At 38.2% G+C, this 21,471-nt stretch overlaps 1 protein-coding gene across 5 annotated transcripts in view; it reads right to left on the minus strand.

Annotated features, from left to right (window-relative positions):
* FRY (FRY microtubule binding protein) overlaps positions 1–21,471 on the minus strand; it is a 505,098-nt gene that overhangs the window by 96,480 nt on the left and 387,147 nt on the right. For all 5 annotated transcript variants that reach the window (XM_027877678.1, XM_027877681.1, XM_027877679.1 and 2 more), the window contains 7 exons: positions 20,401–20,555; positions 11,965–12,064; positions 11,242–11,413; positions 10,747–11,003; positions 9,928–10,074; positions 7,906–8,074; positions 5,807–5,897 (listed from right to left, as the gene is read on the minus strand). In XM_027877678.1, coding sequence (XP_027733479.1) covers positions 5,807–5,897; positions 7,906–8,074; positions 9,928–10,074; positions 10,747–11,003; positions 11,242–11,413; positions 11,965–12,064; positions 20,401–20,555 — 1,091 coding nt within the window. The remainder of the gene's footprint in view (positions 1–5,806; positions 5,898–7,905; positions 8,075–9,927; positions 10,075–10,746; positions 11,004–11,241; positions 11,414–11,964; positions 12,065–20,400; positions 20,556–21,471) is intronic.

Genomic DNA, 21,471 nt, shown 5'->3' on the forward strand with positions numbered 1-21,471 from the left:
TGGATGCAGAACTCTTCTAGAGGGCTTGGGAAGGTCTGATTTCGTGAGTCTCAGTAAAACACCATTAGTAAAGTAATTAAGCAGTAAAACACAATTAGAAATCAAGATTCCAAGTGCCAATATGATTTTTACTCTTTTCACTAGGCTGAAGAAATCAATTTCAGTCTGGATTGAGGAGGAATTTTAAGAAAGAAGTAGACCAAATGACAGCTTTACATTTATATACACATAAACACATATCCATAGTCATATATGTTTGTGTGTATATAAGCATATGGTGTTAGGAACTATGTCATTAAATGGTTGTATTTAGAGAGAATTGTAGGTATAAAATATTTTCCTAGGTGGCTTATTCTTGATATTTAGTAGTTTTTCAGTCATGTTTGATTCTTTGTGACCCCATTTGGGGTTTTCTTGGCAAAGTTACTGAGGTGGTTTGCCAATTCTTTCTCATTTTACAGCTCATTTTACAGATGAGGAAACTGAGGCAAACAGGGTCAAGTGACTTTGTCCAGGGTCACACTGCTAGTAAGTGTTAGAGGCTGGATTTGAATTCAGGAAGAGGAGTCTTCCTGACTCTAGGCCCAGTGCTCTATCCATTGTGCCATCTAGCTGTGCCTATTCATGACAGCCTGGATCAATTTTCCATTAGTGTACACCAGACCACCACTGAGGCAATCCTGACTAACATAAGGATAGTAATAAGGACTAGATCTTTGGTTTCACTGATATAAGGAATTCCTGGTTGAGAAACTTCCTCTATTGAGGCAGGATGGCACTTTTTCTGAAATTTATAGACTAAGGGAGTTCCTTAGAGGCTAACTGCCTTGGCCAGGGTCCCATAGCTACTGTGAGCCAGAAGCAGGATTCAAACCCAGACCTTCCTTGCTTCAAGGCCACCTTTCTATCCATTACGTACTATAATGCTGTCTTTCCCCAGAGTACAATGATTTAGGTCAGACTGAGCCTGTGAAACCCATTAGACTGGGAATTCTTTGAAAATAGGGACTGGTTTTTAGCTTTGTCTCCCCAGACATTAGGACAGTGTGTGGCACATGGCAGGTACTTCATAAATGCTTGTTGACTGACTGAAAGATTATTAGGGAGGCTGTGGAATTTCCTTTGGAGATTTTAAATGCTAACATAGATAACTATTCCCTCCAGACGGTTTAGTGGCCTTTAAGTTTCACCCATTTTTGGTACTATGGCTTTGGAATGTTATCCAAGGGGTACTAACTAAGCCAGGGATCTCCAGACTCAAGAGCTGGATCAAGTTAGAAGGTTCCAACAATAACTGTGGGTTCCAGCTAGACACAAGGACCAGAGTGCTTTCAGGTATTCTGCAGATAATGTAGAACTTTGGGATTCAGGCAAGAAATTTCTTACAGGGTGCTGACAGCCACCAAGCTCTTGAGGCATCTGGAAGCCTTTGACTGAAAAATCAGATTTGATTGTAAGCTCCTTGAGGGCAGGAGCTGCCTTTTGCCTCTTTTTGTATCCTCAGTCCTTAGCACAGTGCCTGGCACATAGTAGATGCTTCATAAATGTTTGTTGATTGACTGAAAAAAAAAGTGGGCCTGTGTCTCTAGCGGTTTTTATGATTATTTTTCTAATTCCATGCCTAAAACTTACTGAAAAGGCAGAATTCTTGCAGAAAACCCTTTTAGAAGAGAATAAACTTCTGGTGGATTAAAAAAAACCTGAAAGTGAATTTCAACTACATTATAGCCATTTAGCCTCCAATGAGATTCTAAGTATCTGAGGAGTAGAAGGTAAAGAAGCCCAGGAGTGAAAAAAGAGGCAACAAAGATTACTATTTCAAAGGGGCCACTTCACACTCAGGCAATTGCTCTACTGATTTCCCTGATGCTATCAAAATAGACATTGATGAGCTGAGCCCACAAATTCAGGACTTCTGGGACTGATTCAGAGTTTTGTCCCTAAGTAATCCTGAAAACATTTGGTTCCATTCCTTATAATGGAAAAAGAAGACTCTGGTATCTGGGAAGAAAGTACATGGAAATTTCCCAGGCGCAAATAGTACAGATGAAAGTAAAGAAAGGTCAGCAGCAGAAAGACTGGATAAGAAGGCTGACCCGGGCACGTAACTCAGCTATAAAACTCATTTAAGCAATAATTAGAAGGTGCAGGACTCAAAACAAAAACAAAAAACCGTTAATTATGCAAAATGCACTAACTCTTCTCATAGGCTGGGTGGAATGGTCTTGCTTTTAGACAACACCCTATTCCATGTTGTATTATTATGATGAAGGAATTTAATTTTATAGCACTTGGCTGCCTCACTGTGGAATGGAGGTAACCCTGAGTTCTGGAAAGTTACACCAGTGGACCACAAGCTCTGACGGGTTCTACCAAACTGGACACATATGGTGCAAGTGATTGGTCTGCATACCTTTTGTCTTAGGATCAATGCAGCTATATTTGGAGAGGCTTAACACTAGGTTGGCTGTAGGGTGATATATTTTTCAATCATAGCAACTCTCAAAAACAACTAACAAGTTGTTCAGGGGTTGCACCCACACCAATGAGATCATGGATCTTTCAACTATGTACACAGCTATATGTACATATAAATAATATGTAGATATATACAAATACTTATGTATATGTTTACATAGATGAATTAATACATCATTTTTTTCAATGGGAAAAATGGTAGCCAAATTAGAAAGGCTGTTTATAAAGGGCATTTTGATCCTGTTGATAAATGACTTGTCCCTTAAAGCACTATATGAATATTAGATATTATTACCATCATCATAATTCAATGTGCATGAGTGCTCAGAAACTCTGGTCCTAAATAGACCACCTACATGATGGTATGCCAGTATTTTCTTTTTCAATTTTATTTTATTTTTTGGTTGGGCAATGGGGGTTAAGTGACTTGCCCAGGTTCACATGGCTATTAAGTGGGGATGCCAGTATTTTCAAAGATATTTCCTCCTCTTCCTACTTCCAACTGAATCATGATAGAAAAATCAGATTTTAAATAAGGAATAATGAACACTTCACACTAGCTCATTTCATTTCAAAGAAAAACATTCTCACTTCACTACTGGCTCTATTTCCAAGTCACTGGACTTCTCTATCTCCTCACCAGCAACTTTTGGACTCTGGAGATGCTCTGGTCCTGGGACCCTCCAGTCTGACTGGTGAATACCTGGTTTAGACCACTATTTTATGAGGTGCTCAGGCCATTTACATTCACTTCATTCCTGGCTCCTTTTCCTGCTTTACAGGCTTCACCTTCTCAGTAGCATCCTTTCCCCATTCAGGTATCTCCCCCCTCCCTTTCCTCTGGGATTTCTAGTTCCTCTTTATGTGTCCCTCTCCTCCACTGGAACTTGAGCTCATTGAGGGTAGGAGCAATCTTTTCTTTTCTTTTTTTTTCTAGGCAATGGGGTTAAGTGACTTGCCCAGGGTCACACAGCTACTACTAAGTGTCATGTCTGAGGCCAGATTTGAACTCTGGTCCTCCTGATGCCAGGGCTGGTGCTCTACCTACTGAGTGACCTAGCTGCCCCGGAGCAATCTTTTCTGCTTGCATTTGCAACCCTAGGACTTTGCACAATGCCTGGCACATTGTAAGCACTTAATAAATGCTCTATCAGTGCAAAGCATTTTTATCATTTTATCCCATATTGTACCCAAGTTCTTCTACTGAAGTCCTGTGATACCTCAATGGGGTGTGGATATGACTCTGGTTTTGTGAAGTCAATGCCAGCAAAGACACGCTCTGACCACTAGAAAAGCTTTGAATTTGGTTCCAGGGATGCTATATGCCTGCTGTCTGACAACAAGCCTGAATTCAGAGAAGCTTATTACCACAGGAGCTATGAGTGATGAAGATTTTTTTAATCCACAGTAACTCTTGAAGATCACCTACTAAGTCACAGAGGAGGCAGTCATCTGTGTCACTGGAGAAAGTGCCCACACAGAAGAAATGGCCAATCCTTGAAGTAGTGAGCTATTGTGCCTAAGACTGAAGTTCATCCTCATTCCTAGAAGTTCAGATCAGTCAAAAGACATATGGAGAATACTTGTTTTAGAAATGTTCTATTTATGTATCCAGTGGAAACTTTTAAAACAAGCAACATTTTTTATTAAAAAGTACACAACCCTCACAGCAATTATATTACTGAAGGGTATTCTTTAAAATAAAAAGTTACATATATTTACTTTAAAGGAGAACTACAAAGGTATTATTAATTTGAGCTCCAAAAATAATGAATTGATGAATGAAGATGTAGCACAACTGATCCATGAAGTATTGAAAACTTTTACTAATTATAGTGGATTTATTTTAGACCAGTACTCAAGAAGGAGAACCTGTAATTCATGGCTCATTGATCCAGATGGCCTGCATCTCTTGGGCCCTAAGTTGAAAGGAAACACTTGTGTGGATGAATATCTACCCTAGTATGCAATTTCTTGTTTAAGTCTTGAGAAATCTGGTAAATTCCTTAATTGGATGAAGAGGACTCAGAACTCCAATTGAAAATGGCCCTTTACTTATCAAATAATCTTCCATTTAGAGTCCTGACCTTACTCAACTATGTATTCATCCAGCTATCTATTCATTCATTAATTCATTCAGTAAGCATTTATTATATGCCTATAACATAGAAGGCTCTGTGGTAGTTGCTGCATTCTTTAGTAAATGCAGTTAGGGATACTTCCAGGGCTCAAGAGCACTCTTTGGGGGGAAGAGTACAAGCATTTATTAAGTGCATACTATATGCCAGGTATTGTACTAAGCACTTTCTAAATATGATCCTCATTTGATCCATACCAATCCTGGGAAGTGTGTACTACTATGAACGCTATTTTACAGTTGAGAAAACTGAGGCAAACAGAGGTTAAATGACTTGCCCAAGGTGACACAACTAGTTAGTAACTGAGCCCAGATTTTTAACTTCAGTCTTCATGACTCCAGTTCCAATGCTTTATTCACTGATAGATTGGTTCAACCTTGAGCAAACAGAGCACTGTCATTGACTTTGGAGAACATACTTTTTGGGATATTGTCTCCTTTGTCAACTGAATAATCATCCAACTAACAGTTATTAAGCACTTACTATGTGCCAAGCAGCCACTAAATCAATTCATGGTAAAGGTTTTCCCAAATTTATAGAGTTCACCCCAATGGCTCATTTGCCCCAGTTTACCTATGAGAAATCATCCAGTAATCAGATGTTTTGTATTGTTTGGTTTCAGGCTGAAACTCACTCTCCTCTATTTACATAGTTACTATTCATGAAATAGAACAACTAATAGTATTTGTTCAATAGAATATCTATTCACTGGTATTTATTAAAATTCTTGGGTCAGAGGATATGTCCCAGAAGAGGGAGAGTCACTTACTAGGATCTCTTTTTTTCTTTCCCTGTGACTTAAAGATGGCAGAAGAAACTTACAGAGTCAATGCTTCTAGAACTAAATCAATTTTGTCCAACATAGTAGACAAAGGGAAAGAGGGTGACCCTGCAGCATGCTTTTTCTTCTTTTTCCCATCAGGGAGCATATTTAACCAGGCACCATTGGGACCTTCTGACAAGGGCTAAGAACCTTTGGATAATAGTAAAAAAATATATCAAGGAAAAGCAACTAAACTAGCAATACAGCTCCTGTCCTTGATATGATGAGAGGGCCAATTAGACAGCACAGGAAGAAGTGGATTGGGATAGGAAATGGAGCTGAGTCAATTTCAAGAGAAAAAAAAATCCCAGATGACAAAAGAAGCAGGCATGCTGCATACTGAAGATTTAATCAAATGTGCACCAACCTCTCATCATTTTCTTTCACCATCCTGCCTTCCTCCACATCTGGGAAACTGTCCTGGCCAGCTACTACAGTATTGCTGCTGGAAGTGGTTCCTGTATGTAGGATCGAAACAAAGATACTCAGAATAAACCGACAAACAAAACAAGGACGCGGCCTAAGGACCTTGGCTGGGATCCCAAGTCATCTGAGGACAGCATTCTCCATCTAGGCTCTTCAAAGATTTCTAACGTCCTTGGCAAAATCTCAGAAACCATGAGCAACCTCCAAAGACCAAACACCTAAAGGGAGATGGTTTAGACATCTGTTATGGTCAAAACCAAACTTCCTTAGCCTTCTTATAAACTAAGGCTACAACATTCCTGAAACTCTGGTTTTCTGGCCATCCAGATGAAGAGCTTGTTTATCATGGCCAACCTGTTGCTGACATACTGTATTATTCTTCTGCCCTCCTTTCTGTCCACATACGATATAGTAGGTAGACTGTACGTTGGAATGAAGGCCAACAGGGAGAGTCAACTACAGGCTAAATTTTTTGTTAAAGCAAAACACTTTCAATATAACATGTTTAAAATGGAATGCATCATCCCCCTTACTCCCCAACCTCCTTAACAGTACCAGAATTCTCCTCACCAACCTTTGAAGCCGTGAAAAGCCACCCTCTTTGCCCCACTTTTGATTAGTCATTAAATCTTGTCAATTCTTCCTTCACACATTTTTCTTGTCTATCTCTTTTTTTCCATCACTACTGTGCTTATTAGCTATGCATGCAGTACTTGGAAAGTTTCCGAATTGTTTCCCTTGCCTCCAATCTTTGCCCCTCTGGTCCGAATTTATCTTCCTATTTCATTGTTCAGATTATGCTACTCCCCTGCTCAAAAACCTTCACTGGATCCCTACTATCTAGATGACAAATGTTCAAAGACCAACATAATTTGACTCTAACCCATACACTCCTACATAAGCCATATCCTTGGCCAAGATGGTCTACTCTGCTGCCTGGGCTTTTCTGGTCCTATTTTTCTGATCATAATCCATGTAGTGCCTTGGAAACCTCAATGTGCTATGCAAATGTGAATTATCATGGCCATTGCTGTTATCATACCATTCCTTCTCCCTGAATGTTCTATCCCCAGTCTGTGTCTACCCTGCAAGGCCTAGCTCAAACCCTACATTCTCATGAAGGATGGGTCATTTCAGCTAGAAGAGACCTCTCCTTCCTCTCCACTTTTTGGGCACTCTTAGAGAATCAGTATCACTCACTCATGGCACTTTATTTTTTTGAAGAGGCTTACTTATTAAAAGTGGTAATCTGATTTGGGATTATTTTAGCCAGACATGGGAAAAGGTTCTCACAAGTTAAAGTCCAGGAAAGAGGGACTAAAAAGTAGAGGTCACTGACTTACCAGAGAGTCTGGAAACACATTTTTGCCTTACACTGTATCCCAAGCACTTAGCATGGTGCCTAACACATAGTAAGAACTTAATAAATGTTTGTTGACTAACTGACTGGACTTAACCTGAATTGAAAAGTAGCAGGAGTTATTAGACTGTACTTTTCCAAGAAGATCTTGTACAAAACCGACTCGATAACTAGGTACAGACCTAAGGCTTTGAGCCAACCTTCTCCAAGTTGGAATCTTCCTAAACTGTCCTTTAGATATGCCTGTCTGCAACATACCCACACAAATAGTTATGGAATTATACAAGAATAATTTTTTTTTCTTCTCTACAGAGGAAAAAAAAACCAAATCAAAGGTATATTCAGTGGTGTGCTGGTAAATGTTTAACAAGTGGCTCTTTGAAAATGCAAAGCACACTTTTAAGTTTAATTTGCTTTATTAATGTTTTCTCCATTACTTTCTTAAATCTAGACAATCAACAAAACAAGAAATCAAACCCTAATGTGTAGCATTTGCCAATTTCCAAGGTACAGAAATGCCGATACTGAAAATTTAACTACTGGCTCTCACCAGCCAGTATAAGCTGGCTCCAGCACACTTCTGGACATGTGATACCATTTTCTATCTAGCTGCCCTTGCTCCCTGCACAGCAGTAAATGAATACTAAGTTCGACACCAAGTAAAACGTTTAAACACCTACCAGAAGCAGCAGCAGAGGGCTTGCTGCTGGCAGTGAAACGGTAGAAGGGTGGGTTATCACAATGCTGGACGATGGGATTCACTGGCTCTGTCTGCTGCAGCTCAAACAAGAGCTCCTCCATGGTTTGAATGGTGTTATTGCGACAAAGGTATATTGCTACCTTTTTAATCTAAATGAGAAGAAATTAATAACTTTCAGACTGCAAGCTGTAAGAAGTCTAGGTCAACGATGGCACAGATGTTGACCCATTCACTGATCCAAGGGCATCATCAGCCAGATTTGGAAGAAGTTACCACGGAGATGAAATCAACACAAAACACTCTCTGACTTTGAGGATTGCTCTTGGGTTAGCTGATCTTTGCACTTATACTGTCCTATATACTTGAATTTCCATCTATGTAATTGCTTATCGATCTATCCGTCTGTCTGTCTATCTATCTAACTTCCTGAAAATAGGGCCAAGTTGGCAACTCTAAAGATTTTGTTATTTCCAATGACTAAGTCTTAGAGAAACTCATGTGTTTTGCCTTTGGGGCATATGAATTTTCTCTAAACTGAAAACTTGGCATATAAGGCCATATCCTAGGAAATAGTTTTATTTATATAAAACATGGAAAAATATGCTAGTTATTTTTGTTTTAAAAAGGAGTCCAACCTTCTGCCATTCCCTTCTCCCTAAGAAACAAGGGGGTTTTAGCTGCTTTTTGTACTTGTACCATTTAAAAATAAGTTGGGATGAAAGCTTCTGTTGACCAGTAGGCAAAGATGCCAACCCAGCTATCCAGCCTGAAGTCAAGCTTGTACCTCTGCCTCCAAGGCACCGTAACAGCAGGGAAGTTCAAACCTCCCTGGGGAAAAAAAAGCATTTTTAGAAACCACAAAAACATCAATCCTCATAAAAGTGTTTTAACATTGTAGTTTAGTTAATATCTTTTAAAAATATAAACAAAAAATACCAGATAGACACATGGAATCCAAGAAATATTGTGTTCTATTTTTTCCCTCTTCTACCTCTTAAATTTGGAGAAAAAATAGTTTAATATACAAATCTATCTATCTATCTATCTATCTATCTATCTATCTAATCTAATCTATCTGTCATCAAGATGGCATTATAGATACTGTATCAATAGCAGCAGAACCCCAACTTGAAACACTTTATAATTCAATCCTCCTACTTCCCAGGGTTGTTGTAAGAATAAAATGAGATAATAATCATGAAGATCTTTGCAAATATTAAAACACTACATAAATGTTAACTATCACCATCATCATTGTCATTGCTATTATAATTAGCTCAGTCTGATATCAGAGGCCACATATTCAAAGGCACTTGAGCTTTCTGACGTGGAAAACATGGCGGTGCCTGCTAGAAGAAATTAAGAATGTAAATTTCTGTTGATCTGGAGATACTGCGAATGTTTCTGCTTAGGATACTGGAATTTTTGTGGGCAGCAGATTGACTGGCAGCTACTCTCAGGGTGTTGCTGAGGTCTATTCTGGAAGGAAAGGAGGTCTGAGAAATTTAAGGAACATTTTTCTACCTTTAAACCGCTATCCAATATTTCTGCTTCTACCTTTCCAGTTGATTTGCCCATGATTCCCAACTTGGCACTGTACAACTCAGAGGGCAAATATTTATGGGCCTCTAGTCTAGGAAGCACACAGGGTAGTTTAAGTGACTATAATAATACCTGAAATCCATTCACATACATACACTCTTTTTTTTCCTGGAAAGTTTATTGTAGAGAATTGGTCTAAATTTAGATTATTTCTTCCTAGTATTAAAGTATCATATAATCAAACACCCCCATTTTCATATCAACCTTAGTACTAGAAATATCAGGAAGCCTGTCTCCTGGGCTAGAGGGACTGGTATGAAATATCCTGGGAGAGACCCCCCCAGGAGATCAGTGTGATTTGCAAACTCTCACATTTCTATAACAAATATTAAATCATTCAGTGCATGGCAAATGGACCTACTTAAAATAAAAACAAATCTTCAACTCAAAAGATACTCACATAAGGCAAGAGGATAGTATCACTGCTGACCCCACACAGACTGATTAGAAACTGCAGGGTGATTCTCAGATTATTGCTCCACTTTTCATTATTGGCTAGGGCATTCCAAGCATTTTCCATTTCTGGTCCTGGAACTTCATCTCCATACTACAGAAGACAGAAATAAAATAAAAAAGAGGAACTTGAGAAAAAAGAGACAATGTTCATGTAAAAACAATTTCAAAAAAATCACACTCAAGCCCAACTTGATGCAAGCTTATAATCCCTGCTATCAGGGGAGGCCGAGTCTGAGGGAATCCCTTGACTTTGGGAGTTTTGAGTTAGAGTAGGGTTAAGGCCAATTAGGTGTCCACACTATGTTTAGCAACAATATGGGGAGCCCTCGGGAGTGGAAGGCCACCAGGCTGACTAAGGAGGGGCAAATTAGCCCAGGTCAGAAAAAATGGAGCAGGTTAAGGCTTCTGTACTGACTGGTACTGGGAATGGGTCTGTAAGTGGACATTGTCCTTCTGGCCCAGGAGAAACAGGGAGACTCAGTTTAAAAAAAAATCATGCTCTTAACCATTTAGAAGAAATCTCTCTTTGGGGGTACCAATCATGAAGTACATCTCCTAAGCTTTTCATCTGTCAAAACATGCCACTTCACAATCACAGGATCCTAGCAGCAAAAAAGGCCACTCCTTACACAATGCCGTGGTGAACAGTGAGAATGCTAGAATGCCACCTTTTCCCTTGGTGGCTATAGTATGCAGCATTTTATATTAAAAAAAAAAAGATTGCAGCTTGACTATTCTAGGAAAGACATCCCTCTTGGTTTACCTTGGCAGTCATATACATGAGGTTATTAAGGACCAGTGAAGTAGCCTCTGGAGAACCCCACCCATTTCCTTTTAGGCCAAATGAAACTGTAACTTCTCCTTCTCTGTCCTTGATTTCATCTTCTGGAGTGCTGGGGCTCGAGCCTGGGAGGAGGAGCCGGCTGTCAACCAGTTCAATGTTGTGAAGCCACGGAAGCAGATAGGTGAGCATGATCTGACGCCCATTTGGGTGTGTTGTAGGGAATCTCTGGCTCACCTCTAAAAACAAGCACATGGAATGAAGGGCAACAGGGTACTTCAGCATCCTCATCATATTAACAGCAAGCATTTATTAAGTGCCTACTATGTGCCAGGCACTGTGGTATAACTAAGTCAAAAGCAATTCTGAATTAATTTTATCATTAGTATAGCTCTTAATTGAAGTGACAAGAAGGAAAGTGACTTCTATAATTGAATAAATTATTGTACATAAGATTATCAAATATTCCTTAGATACCTGAGAAAAGAGGAAGGGTGAGTTCAGGATACATCCTGGCCAGTTCATATGAGAGCTGGCCTAGTGATACACTGTAGAGAGGTGGCAATGGACCATGTGTTCCATAGAGAATAGTGCCAGGTCTTTGTTCAGCTACTTTTTTCGAATATACAAAAAGTTTTGCTTCTAAAATCTACGAAGAGGTAGAAAAGTGAGAAATAAGAAGAAAAACAGTAATACCCCATCAATCATTAGTTGATTGTTAGTATTTCAATTTAATATTTTAAAAAAAGAAAATTAATGAATATATTAAAATGAGTACTTAAGGACAAGGGATCAAATATTTTCCTATATTAAATAAAGGAATTATTTCCTGCATAATTTCATCTGATACTTTTTTGAGACTAATGAGTGGAATGTGTTTATATATCATATATAGCAAAAGAATATATATTTCATCTCATTAGGAATATACTTTCAGCTCATTGGCCCCAAAAACATAAACATAATATATAATGTATAACGATATGTATGATGATATAATATAAATACAAGACTATTTATATGTAAAGAAAGAGACAGAGACAGAGACATAGGGAGACAGAGACAGGCAGGCAGAGTGTGGTATAACAGATAGAAGGCCAACCGTGGAGTCAGGTCATGTATTTCATGGGAAATTAGATCAGATATATCTCTACTCTGTGTTTAAAAGCAGAATATTTCAAGAAAGCAAATAATACATGCCTGCATGAGTTGCATGGAAATTTCATAAATTTCTCTGTTGGTATCAGAGGCCTTGAATAGGACAAGGTTCAATAAAGTCACTATGTCGAAGGGATAGTTCCTGAAAAATAAATAATCCACTTTTATAAGCCACTGTAGCTGATAACTTTGAAAAGTCATTAGTTAGGTCCACAGAAATTCTACGTGGAAAGTACATTCCATTGAAAGTACATTAATCTTATTCATATTTACCAACACCATTTCCATCATGTTAGCCACCCATGCCTCATTTTGTTACTGCTCATATCACCAGATGTAGAGGCAAAAACATCCCTTTCTGTTTCCAAATCTGGTACTGGTACAAAGCAAATATACTTGAATTCTTCCACAAACACATTTGCATGGAAAACCAAATACGGGACAAAAACAGTATATTGCTTCTTGGCAGTTCACTGTTTAGTACAAATTCTATGTGGTACACATGGGCATACCTTTAATTACATGACTGTTATAGGGATACTTACTTAGAATTTACAATTATTAAATGCATTATTACTTGCTATGTAATACTAGTTTAAAGATGACTGTAATTTGATGTGTACATTTTCTAACACTCGCTCTTTTCTAGAGCAGAAAATGGGTCATTTTTCACACTCAGGAGTGAGGTGGCCAATTGGTGAATGGCACCTTTGTAAATGTAGAATGACTGACATTCACCTCAAGTCTAACCTCAGAGTGCTGCGGTTAGCCTGGAGGTATAAACATTCCATACCTGTTCTCTTTCCTTTTATTTCCTTTTTAATTTAGGACCAACTTCCAGTAGTAATTATAATGTCTAAGAACTTCCATTTTTAAAAGAAAAAATACATTCCTATCAGAAAAAAATTTAAGAAAAGAAGAGTGTGAGGGTAGGATAAACACTGATATGAAAAATGATTGCTATGCAGGACCATTTCTTTTAAAATCATCAGTGCATGAAGTCGTCTCTATAAAGGCAATTTCCCATTTAATAAGTTTAAGAGGCTTCTATAATTTTTGAGGGAATCTCTCAAGATGCCCAAATATATTACCTTTTACTGCTAGCCTAATATGGGATTCTTTGAAATTGGGGATTTTGAAACACCATTCTACTCATGTTGACAGATGAATGGACACAAAATAATGACTATGGCCCAAAGCAGCCCCAGTGCTGGAGCTGGACCGTTTAGTGGCCGAGTTTCAAAGAAGTATGGGCAAGGGCACATCTGACCAAAAGAGGTTCTGTAGAAGAGGCCTACATTATGGGGCATATAGATACCATTCTCTTGAGATAAAAGGACACTAGTTTTTGATTGACAGTATGTTGGGCCAGTATTTAAACAGAGAGGATGCAAGCAACTTTACTTCATGGCCCTCAAACCCAAACTATTAGGACCTTTAAAAAAATCAAGACCCTAGTCTTACATAAAGCTCCAACATAAATTACAAAATACAATATAAACATATTTAGTTATATGTGATGAAGGATTAAAGAAAAAATCTATGAATACCAAAGTACTCCAATGCAGTTAGAAAAAAAATCCCAAACCCCAGAAAATAATAAGTGGTAAGTGACCCAATATCCAAATGAAACCTGTGTCTCAATAATCAGGAGGTTCTGTCCCATGATGCAGGTCACAGCCCATTCTGTAGGACTCTGATCCATGTCCTTCCTTAAGTCTGTCACAAGGGTCCACTTTGGTGAGCTACTGAGAGGAAATATGTATACTATTGTCCAGGTATCTAGATAACCCTATAAAAGTTACTGAATCTTGATATGTCTTAATTTCCTGATCTGTAAAATGAAGAAATCATCCAAAAAATAGGCTACTATTACTAACTGATCTCAAACAAAAATCATAAATAAGAAGGACTGAAGAATAAAGGGCCAGCATGTATAAATAGTACCTATTTATAAACTCAATCTGTCTAATTAATAGGCTGTGGTAACATGTATGTAGTTATAATAATGTCTTATCTCTCCATGACTTTTTTTTTAAAGCATACCAAAGTACGTTCACCACTATTCACACCATTACAACCGCTCCTCAGGACATTCATTCTATCTCCTCTCAATATCACGAGGCTAAAAGAACTCTAGCCATGGTTCTTACGGCAGGCGCATAGTTTACACAAAGCATTTTCCATGGGAAGTCAATTCCAAAGTCAGAAAACAAACACAACCACACGTTTTCTAGAAATTGCCCCTTGACCCTTTCTTCTCATCAGGGTCCCTATTAGATTGTAAACTTATTTGAAGCTCATTGTGTCAATTAATTATCTAGGCATCAGACCCATGCTAATTCACATAGCCATGAAGAATAATAAAGGGGAAGAGGTCTATAATGAAAGACTATAACTCAATAGCAATGTCAAATGATTAAACATGAGTAAATCCTATTTATTTTAGGAATGGCTCTAACCACTAATTCCAGACTATTCTTTATCCAATATGCTTTGTGGTGTGTGTGTGTGTGTGTGTGTGTGTGTGTGTGTGTGTGTGTGTGTGTATGTACTGAGATGCAGGAATATTAGGAATACTGTTATCCTTAGAAGATCCTTCTCAAAACATTAGGCACAAAAGGAAGTATGGAGTTGAAAATTTGACTATCACAGCTTATAAATAAAAAGATTTATGAAAAAATAAAAGAACCTGAAGTCCTCTTCTGAAACTAAAGTGAGAAACACTAAACTTGAATAAACCATTAAAATGTATACTACTGCCTTATTTTAAGTTAATAATTAATACTTTCCTATTGATAAAACAGATTTTCATACACCTATAGAACACATCAAATAAATCAAAAAATATAAATTCTATATTTGTAAGAAAAGGAAATTGAGGAATGGCTATTTATTTTACAAAACCAACATAATTTTATATTTGTTTTACAAAAATATTAAATTACTTTATTAAAGATTTCATCATGGGGCAGCTAGGTGGCGCAGTGGATAGTGGACCGGCCCTGGATTCAGGAGGACCTGAGTTCAAATTCGGCCTCAGACACATAACACTTACTAGCTGTGTGACCCTGGGCAAGTCATTTAACCCCATTGCTTAACCACTGCCCCCCCTCCCCCCCAAAAAAGAATTCATCATGAGTACTAGGACGGCATAAAGTGGTTACAGAGCTGACCTCAGAGTCAGGAAGACCCTAGGTTCTACCTTTGACACGTCCTGTCTATGTGACACAGTGTTTAATCTCCCAGGGCAACTCTCTATGGCAGAGGTTCTTACCCTGGGATCCACAGACCCTCAGTAGATTTGAGAGGGGGGGATCCATGAACATGGATGGGAAAACAATAAAATCTTTACTTTCACTAACCTCTAACTGAAAGTCAACTTTTCCTTTAATTATCAATTTAAAAAACCACATAATTTTCACCACTGAGAAAAGGTCCACAACTTCACCAGACTGGCAAAGCTTTCCATGAGACACAAAGATGTTAAGAACTTCGGACCCAAGGCTACAGGTTGCAGACTTGCATGTAGCTCTCTAAACCAATAAAATCACAGGTCTGGTCTCCCTCTCCTCATCAAATAGAATTAATCACAACAGTCTTTTCTGGCACTTACAATATGTTTTAATTTCCATCTAAGTTTTCAGGAGCACATTATTGTGGAAAACGAGGTCATGTTTCCATTGCTTTGCAATATAAACTATTGAATGAATAGAAAGCATTTATTGAATATTTAATATGTGCTAAGCTCTGTACTAAGTGCTTAGGATATAATTACAACAGTTAAATGGTCTTTGTCCCCTCAAGGAGCTTCCATTTTAATAGGGGACACAACACATATAAGGCAAGGTGGCCACGGGAGGGAGTTAAAATGTATTAATAACTCATTAATAGCTTAATCTCTAGAGTTTAAAGATTTGCAAATCACTTTATGTACCAATTTCCTTCCAGCTCTAAATTTGGGCTCATGTTACCTCATTTGATGCTCACAACAATGCTATGAGATAGTGTGGATATTATTATTTCCATCTTATAAAAGAACTAAAAGTTCAGGGAAATTAAGCAATAATCTCAAGATCTCACTGATAGGAAGTAGCAGATCTAGGACGTAAACTCAGGTTGTTAGACTTTCAAGTCCTGGCCTCTTTCTTCTACACTAGACTGCCTACATAATGAAACATGAAATGTGTCAATGAGACGAAGATGTTTCAGTGTCCTTATAAAAAGCTTTTTTTTTCGTCTATGGTCTGTGTAAGGCACCACACATGACTACACAAGCAATTAATCAGTCAATAAGCATTTATTAAGCACCTGCTGTGTTCCAGACACATGCTAAGTGCTTAAAAAAATTAAAAACAAAAAATAAAAAAAAATTAAACAGTGCCTGCCATCAAGGGAGAGAGCACATGCATTAAAAAAATAGAATATACAAAGTAAAATTTTGGGTGAGAAGTACACTAGCAGCTGGTGGTGGTGGGGAGGAATCTGGAAATGCCCCAAGTAAAAAGAGAAAACATTGATTTTCTTTTCTTATCTAATGTCATAAGGCAGGCTAAGAGAAAAGACAAAAATGCAAATCTGTCTTTTGATAATCTCCAATTTATCTTGTATAGATCTTATTCGTTCATAGTTGTTTGCATGCTGTCTTCCCTATTAGATTGTGAGCTCATTGAGGGCAGGGACTGTCTTTTGCCTTTCTTTGTATCCCCAGAGCTTAGCACAGTAGTCGATAAATAGTAAGTGCTTAATAAATACTTACTGACTGTAAGAAATAAAAATTAACAGTTTTTAAAAATTAGAAACCTAAATTGCCAAGAGCACCAACTTCCTTCCCTCTCTCCTCCAAATACTTTAAACTTAGAGGACTTTACTGATTGTGATTTCTGATGAGTTATTTTTGTTGAAATTACAACATATACTGCTAAAATCATGTATCTTTTATTTGCATTCCTACAAGAAAAATACCTGGATCTCCTGAAAGGAATATAGTATGTTATTTTATAGGGTATCTGGCTAAAGGATTAAATTTGCCGAGGACAGTTCAAACTAAGTTCATTGTGGGTGAATGTTAACAACTTTTATTTTTTTCAGAGAAAAGTGAACCAAGTCAGAGAAGACAAGTCAGTTTTTCAGTTTCCAGGTAAAAGTGTTAATGTAGCCCAAAACATAAAAATATGGCTATCAAAGAAGTTGCAAGATTAGCAGAACACAAAGAAGACTGCCAGAATCTCCTGGGAACTTCTCATGATTAATTTTCCTTAATCATATTTTTGTTTTTGCATTTTCTTAAGGAGCAGGAAATGTGATTTTAAAGGAAAATTTGGGCTATTTAAATCAAGTTCTTTTGCCATTGTGTTTACAGAGAACAAAAAATAGAATTAAAGCTCCACGATCAGTATTTATGAAAAATCAATTCAACTACTGAATATATATTCATACATATATATGTTCATATATATTCATATATATATCTATATACATACATATATATGTATGTGAAATGATACATAGTTGGTTACTTATACTGACTCTAGGTTTCATTCTCTCTATACTATTAGAATTAGATGCCTCATAAAAATGATGTTTTGATTAAATAACATTGGACCCAAACTGGTTGGAATTAAAAACTGACAGACTCTTATTGCCTCTGTCTGATAATTCAAGATCACTGCTCAAAATGCAGTATTCAAAGAAAAACAGAAGTGATCACATCAGATTTCTACAATGTTCTGTAAAAATTAATGTTCAGCTACATGCTTCGAGTTTCTCCAGTGTTCTTCTTTGGGGTAAAAGTTAGACATTTTCTGAGTTACCTAACTTCTTAAAGAGGCCTATTCACTGAATGAGCATTGCATCACTCAAATTGAGAACCTGAAAAGACCTTAGTTTAAAAGGGCCAGGGTCTCCCATTGCATCCTGAGCTAACTCCAGTCTTCTGGCCACGGAATTCAGATGGCGCTGGAGGAGAAAGTGAGGCTGATGGCCTTACACAGCCCTCCCTCACTCAAAATAAAGTCAAGTGCAAGTCACGTCATCATCTCTCTGACGTCATGGTCCTCTTTGAGAACGAAGAACAAAAACAACCACACATTTTCTAGAAATTGCCCCTTGACCCTTTCTTCTCATCAGGGTCCCTCAAAAACATGCTGCATGTTCGGGGAACTGGAGGCCCCTCCAGCATGGTGGGGCTGACCAAAGGCTCACAGATCTAGGCCTGGAAGGGACCGCAGAGGCCTTAGAGTGTAATTTCCTAACACACAGAAGAGGAAACTGAAGCCCAGGCATTTAAATGACTGGTTCAAGCTGAACTAGGTTTTTTGTAGAGCCACAAGGATTCCATAAGAATTTCTACAGATTCTTTTGAAGAAACTGTTGTTATGTAGACATTTTCATCTGGGTAGTCTCTATCACCTCCATCTTAACACTTTACTAGGGATTGAGGTGAAAAAAAAAAGGCTTCTAGGGGCAGCTAGATGGCGAAGTGAATAGAGCTCTGGCCTTGGAGTCAGGAGGACCCGAGTTCAAATCCAGCCTCAGACACTTAACACTTACTAGCTATGTAACCCTGGGCAAGTCACTTAACCCCAATCACCCCCCCCCCCCCAAAAAAAAGGCTTCTAGAACTTAAAGTTACTCTCTTGGTAGAAGGAGAGTCAACTTGGCTTCCAGATTTTATATAAAGAGAGATCATCCATACAGAATCCAGCCAAATGGAACTATTTCCTGCTTCCTGACCTAACTCACCCACTGCTTCCCCTCCTCTATGACTTTTGTTCACACTATTCTCCACACATGGAATGTACCTTCTCCCTTTCCCAACCTCTATATGGTGAAATCCATCAAAGCCAAACTCAACCCATCAATCAAGTGCCTACATCGTGACAAGCATTATGCTACGCGCCAGGGATAGAAATGTAATGAATGAAACAATTCTTACTCTCAAGGAGCTTACTTTCCTAAGGGGAGATGACTAGTCCATATATAAGTACACAGACAACTAGAAAATATATAAGTTCAAAGAAAAAAATGCAAATGAATACCAAGTTTTTAAACTACAAGGAAGTCTGTAAGGGAAGGCACAAGTCGTCTCCTCCATTAAAGACTTCTCTGACCAAGCATGAGGAATGATTTCTCCTTCTTTGGAATTCTCATACACTTTCTGTACCTCCCCTAGTCACTTATAATTATTTTGCAGTATGGTTATTTATGTGCATCTATAGCTTTACTTCTCGCCTGGATTATAATTGATGTCAGGGATAATGTTTTTAAATCTCCTTTTGTAACTAGCACAGTGCTTTCTTTGAACATTGGAGGTGTTTAATAAGTGTTTCTTGAATAAATAAATGAATTGTATGGGATTTCATAAGTTATCCAAGTCACCTGATCACTCATGTCAAATCCCATATACAAAATCCCTCACAGATCATCCACACTGCATGAACTCTTTCAGTGATGTCCACCTAAATGTTTCCACAAGGCAGCCCATTCTTTTCAGCTCTTTTAATCATTAGGTAACCATTTCTGATATGGAACCCAAATCTGGCTCACTAAAACATCTATTCAGTGGTCCTTGCTCTGCCTTCCTTGGTTACACAAAATGAACCTAATTTCTTCCAAATGAGAGCCTTTCAAATTTTTTTAAGATGGCTATCATCTCCCTGTCTCTCCAAGACTTCTTTGCTTCAAAAAACAGACCCAATTCCTTCAACTATTCCCCATATAAGATGGCTCTGAATATCCTCACCATCTTGGTTGTCTTCCTTTTGGGAGGCATTTCTTCATTTTATCAATGTCTCTCTTTAAAAAACAAAAAAACCCAACACTCAGAACTGAGCATAATGGTCCAAATGTACTCTAAACAATACCCAGTATAGTACAACTAGCATTTTTTTTTTGCTCTGGACTCTTACCCTCTGATGTATTTTGGATTATTCTGCATTATCATTTATTATTTTTGCTTTGCTCAGGTAATTTCAAATATTATCAGCTCTCAATGATCTGCATTATTAAAAGCAGACCTAATCTCAATTCTCAAGTGTATTTCTTACACTGAGATGATCATCTATATCTATATATCTACATTTATGTCTATATCATTATATCTCTATCTATATCAATATCAATATCAATGATACATCATCTTTATCTATATCTACATCTATACCAATATCTATGCTATATCTATGCCTGTAACTATATCAGGACAGTCAGATGGCACAGTAGATACAGTGCCAGGCCTAGACTCAGGAAGACTGATCTTCCTAAGTTCATGAGTTCAAATCCAGCCTCAGACACTTACTAGCTATGGGACTCTGGACAAGTTACTTAACCCTGTTTGCTTCAGTTTCCTTATCTGTAAAATGACTTGGAGAAGCAAATGGCAAAGCACTGCCAAGAAAACCCCAAATGAGGTCATGAAAAGTCAGACACAACTGAAAACAACTGACCGCCAGCAACAATATATCTATATCTACATACCTGCTTCCACAAACAGTTGCTATGGCTTTGAAACACCCAGAAGCAAGCTGATAGGAGCCTGTGTAGCACCGGTCAATGGCCCAGTTGAAGAGATTTATTTGGTCAGGATTTAGTTCCAATAACAAAACTACAACTTCACAGCCAAGCTGATGGACCTGAAGATACACAAAACAACATATATTGACATGTCTAGTGCTGGATCTCAAATAGAGTAGATACTTAATAAATATCTGGTTTCATTGAATTATTCTCATTTACAGAAAGAATATTCCAGGCCCATATGCAAAATGTCTACGATGAAGCAAAGACTATTCTACCAGAGGTGGGGAACCTGCAGCCTTGAGCCCACGTGTGACCCTCTTCTATGAAGTTTGGATGCAGTCAAAGGGCCACATTTGTTCTAAAGGGCCACGTGTAGCCTCGAGGCCACAAGTTCCCCACAAAGTAGAGGAAGCAACGGAGATCCTTTAGAGACTCAGACAAGTGTTTTGATTCAGTTTTCAAGCAGCATCTTTGCATGTTGAGTGTAAAATTTTTAATAACAATAAGAGAAGGTTAAAATTGAATTTGGCACATTATGCAGAGAAAAATAAGGGATCCCCTCAATGATGGCAGAAGTTGGACTTGAGATGGTTTTGCTGGCTTTCAGGCCAGCTCTCTTGCCACCCAGCCATAAATTAAGATTTAAAAATGGATGACCAAGTGTGAACAACCCAATCCCTTAAACTGTGTAAGGCCTGAAATTCCTTTCACTCAAAGCTAAGCAGAATTCTAGGTAACCAGGACTGATCCTGGGCAAAGGTTTTCTGAGGTGCACCCAGCCTTATCCCCTCTCCCCTTCAGTAGAACCTCCTTCCCCAGAGAAAAATGTGAGCAAGTAAGGGCTGGCATAAGAAAGAAAAGGGTAGAAGTAGTCTGTGCTTACTGATAATAAAGGGACTGAAGTAATAACCATCAGGTCCTTGCCACCAGGAGGAAAGAAGGAGGGAAAGAAAAAGAGAAAGAGAAAGAGGGAAGGAGAGACAGAGAGAGAGAGAGAGAGAGAGAGAGAGAGAGAGAGAGAGAGAGAGA

Source organism: Vombatus ursinus, unplaced genomic scaffold, assembly GCF_900497805.2.
Source record: "Vombatus ursinus unplaced genomic scaffold, bare-nosed wombat genome assembly UNPS02014813.1, whole genome shotgun sequence".
Taxonomy (NCBI): Eukaryota; Metazoa; Chordata; class Mammalia; order Diprotodontia; family Vombatidae; genus Vombatus; species Vombatus ursinus.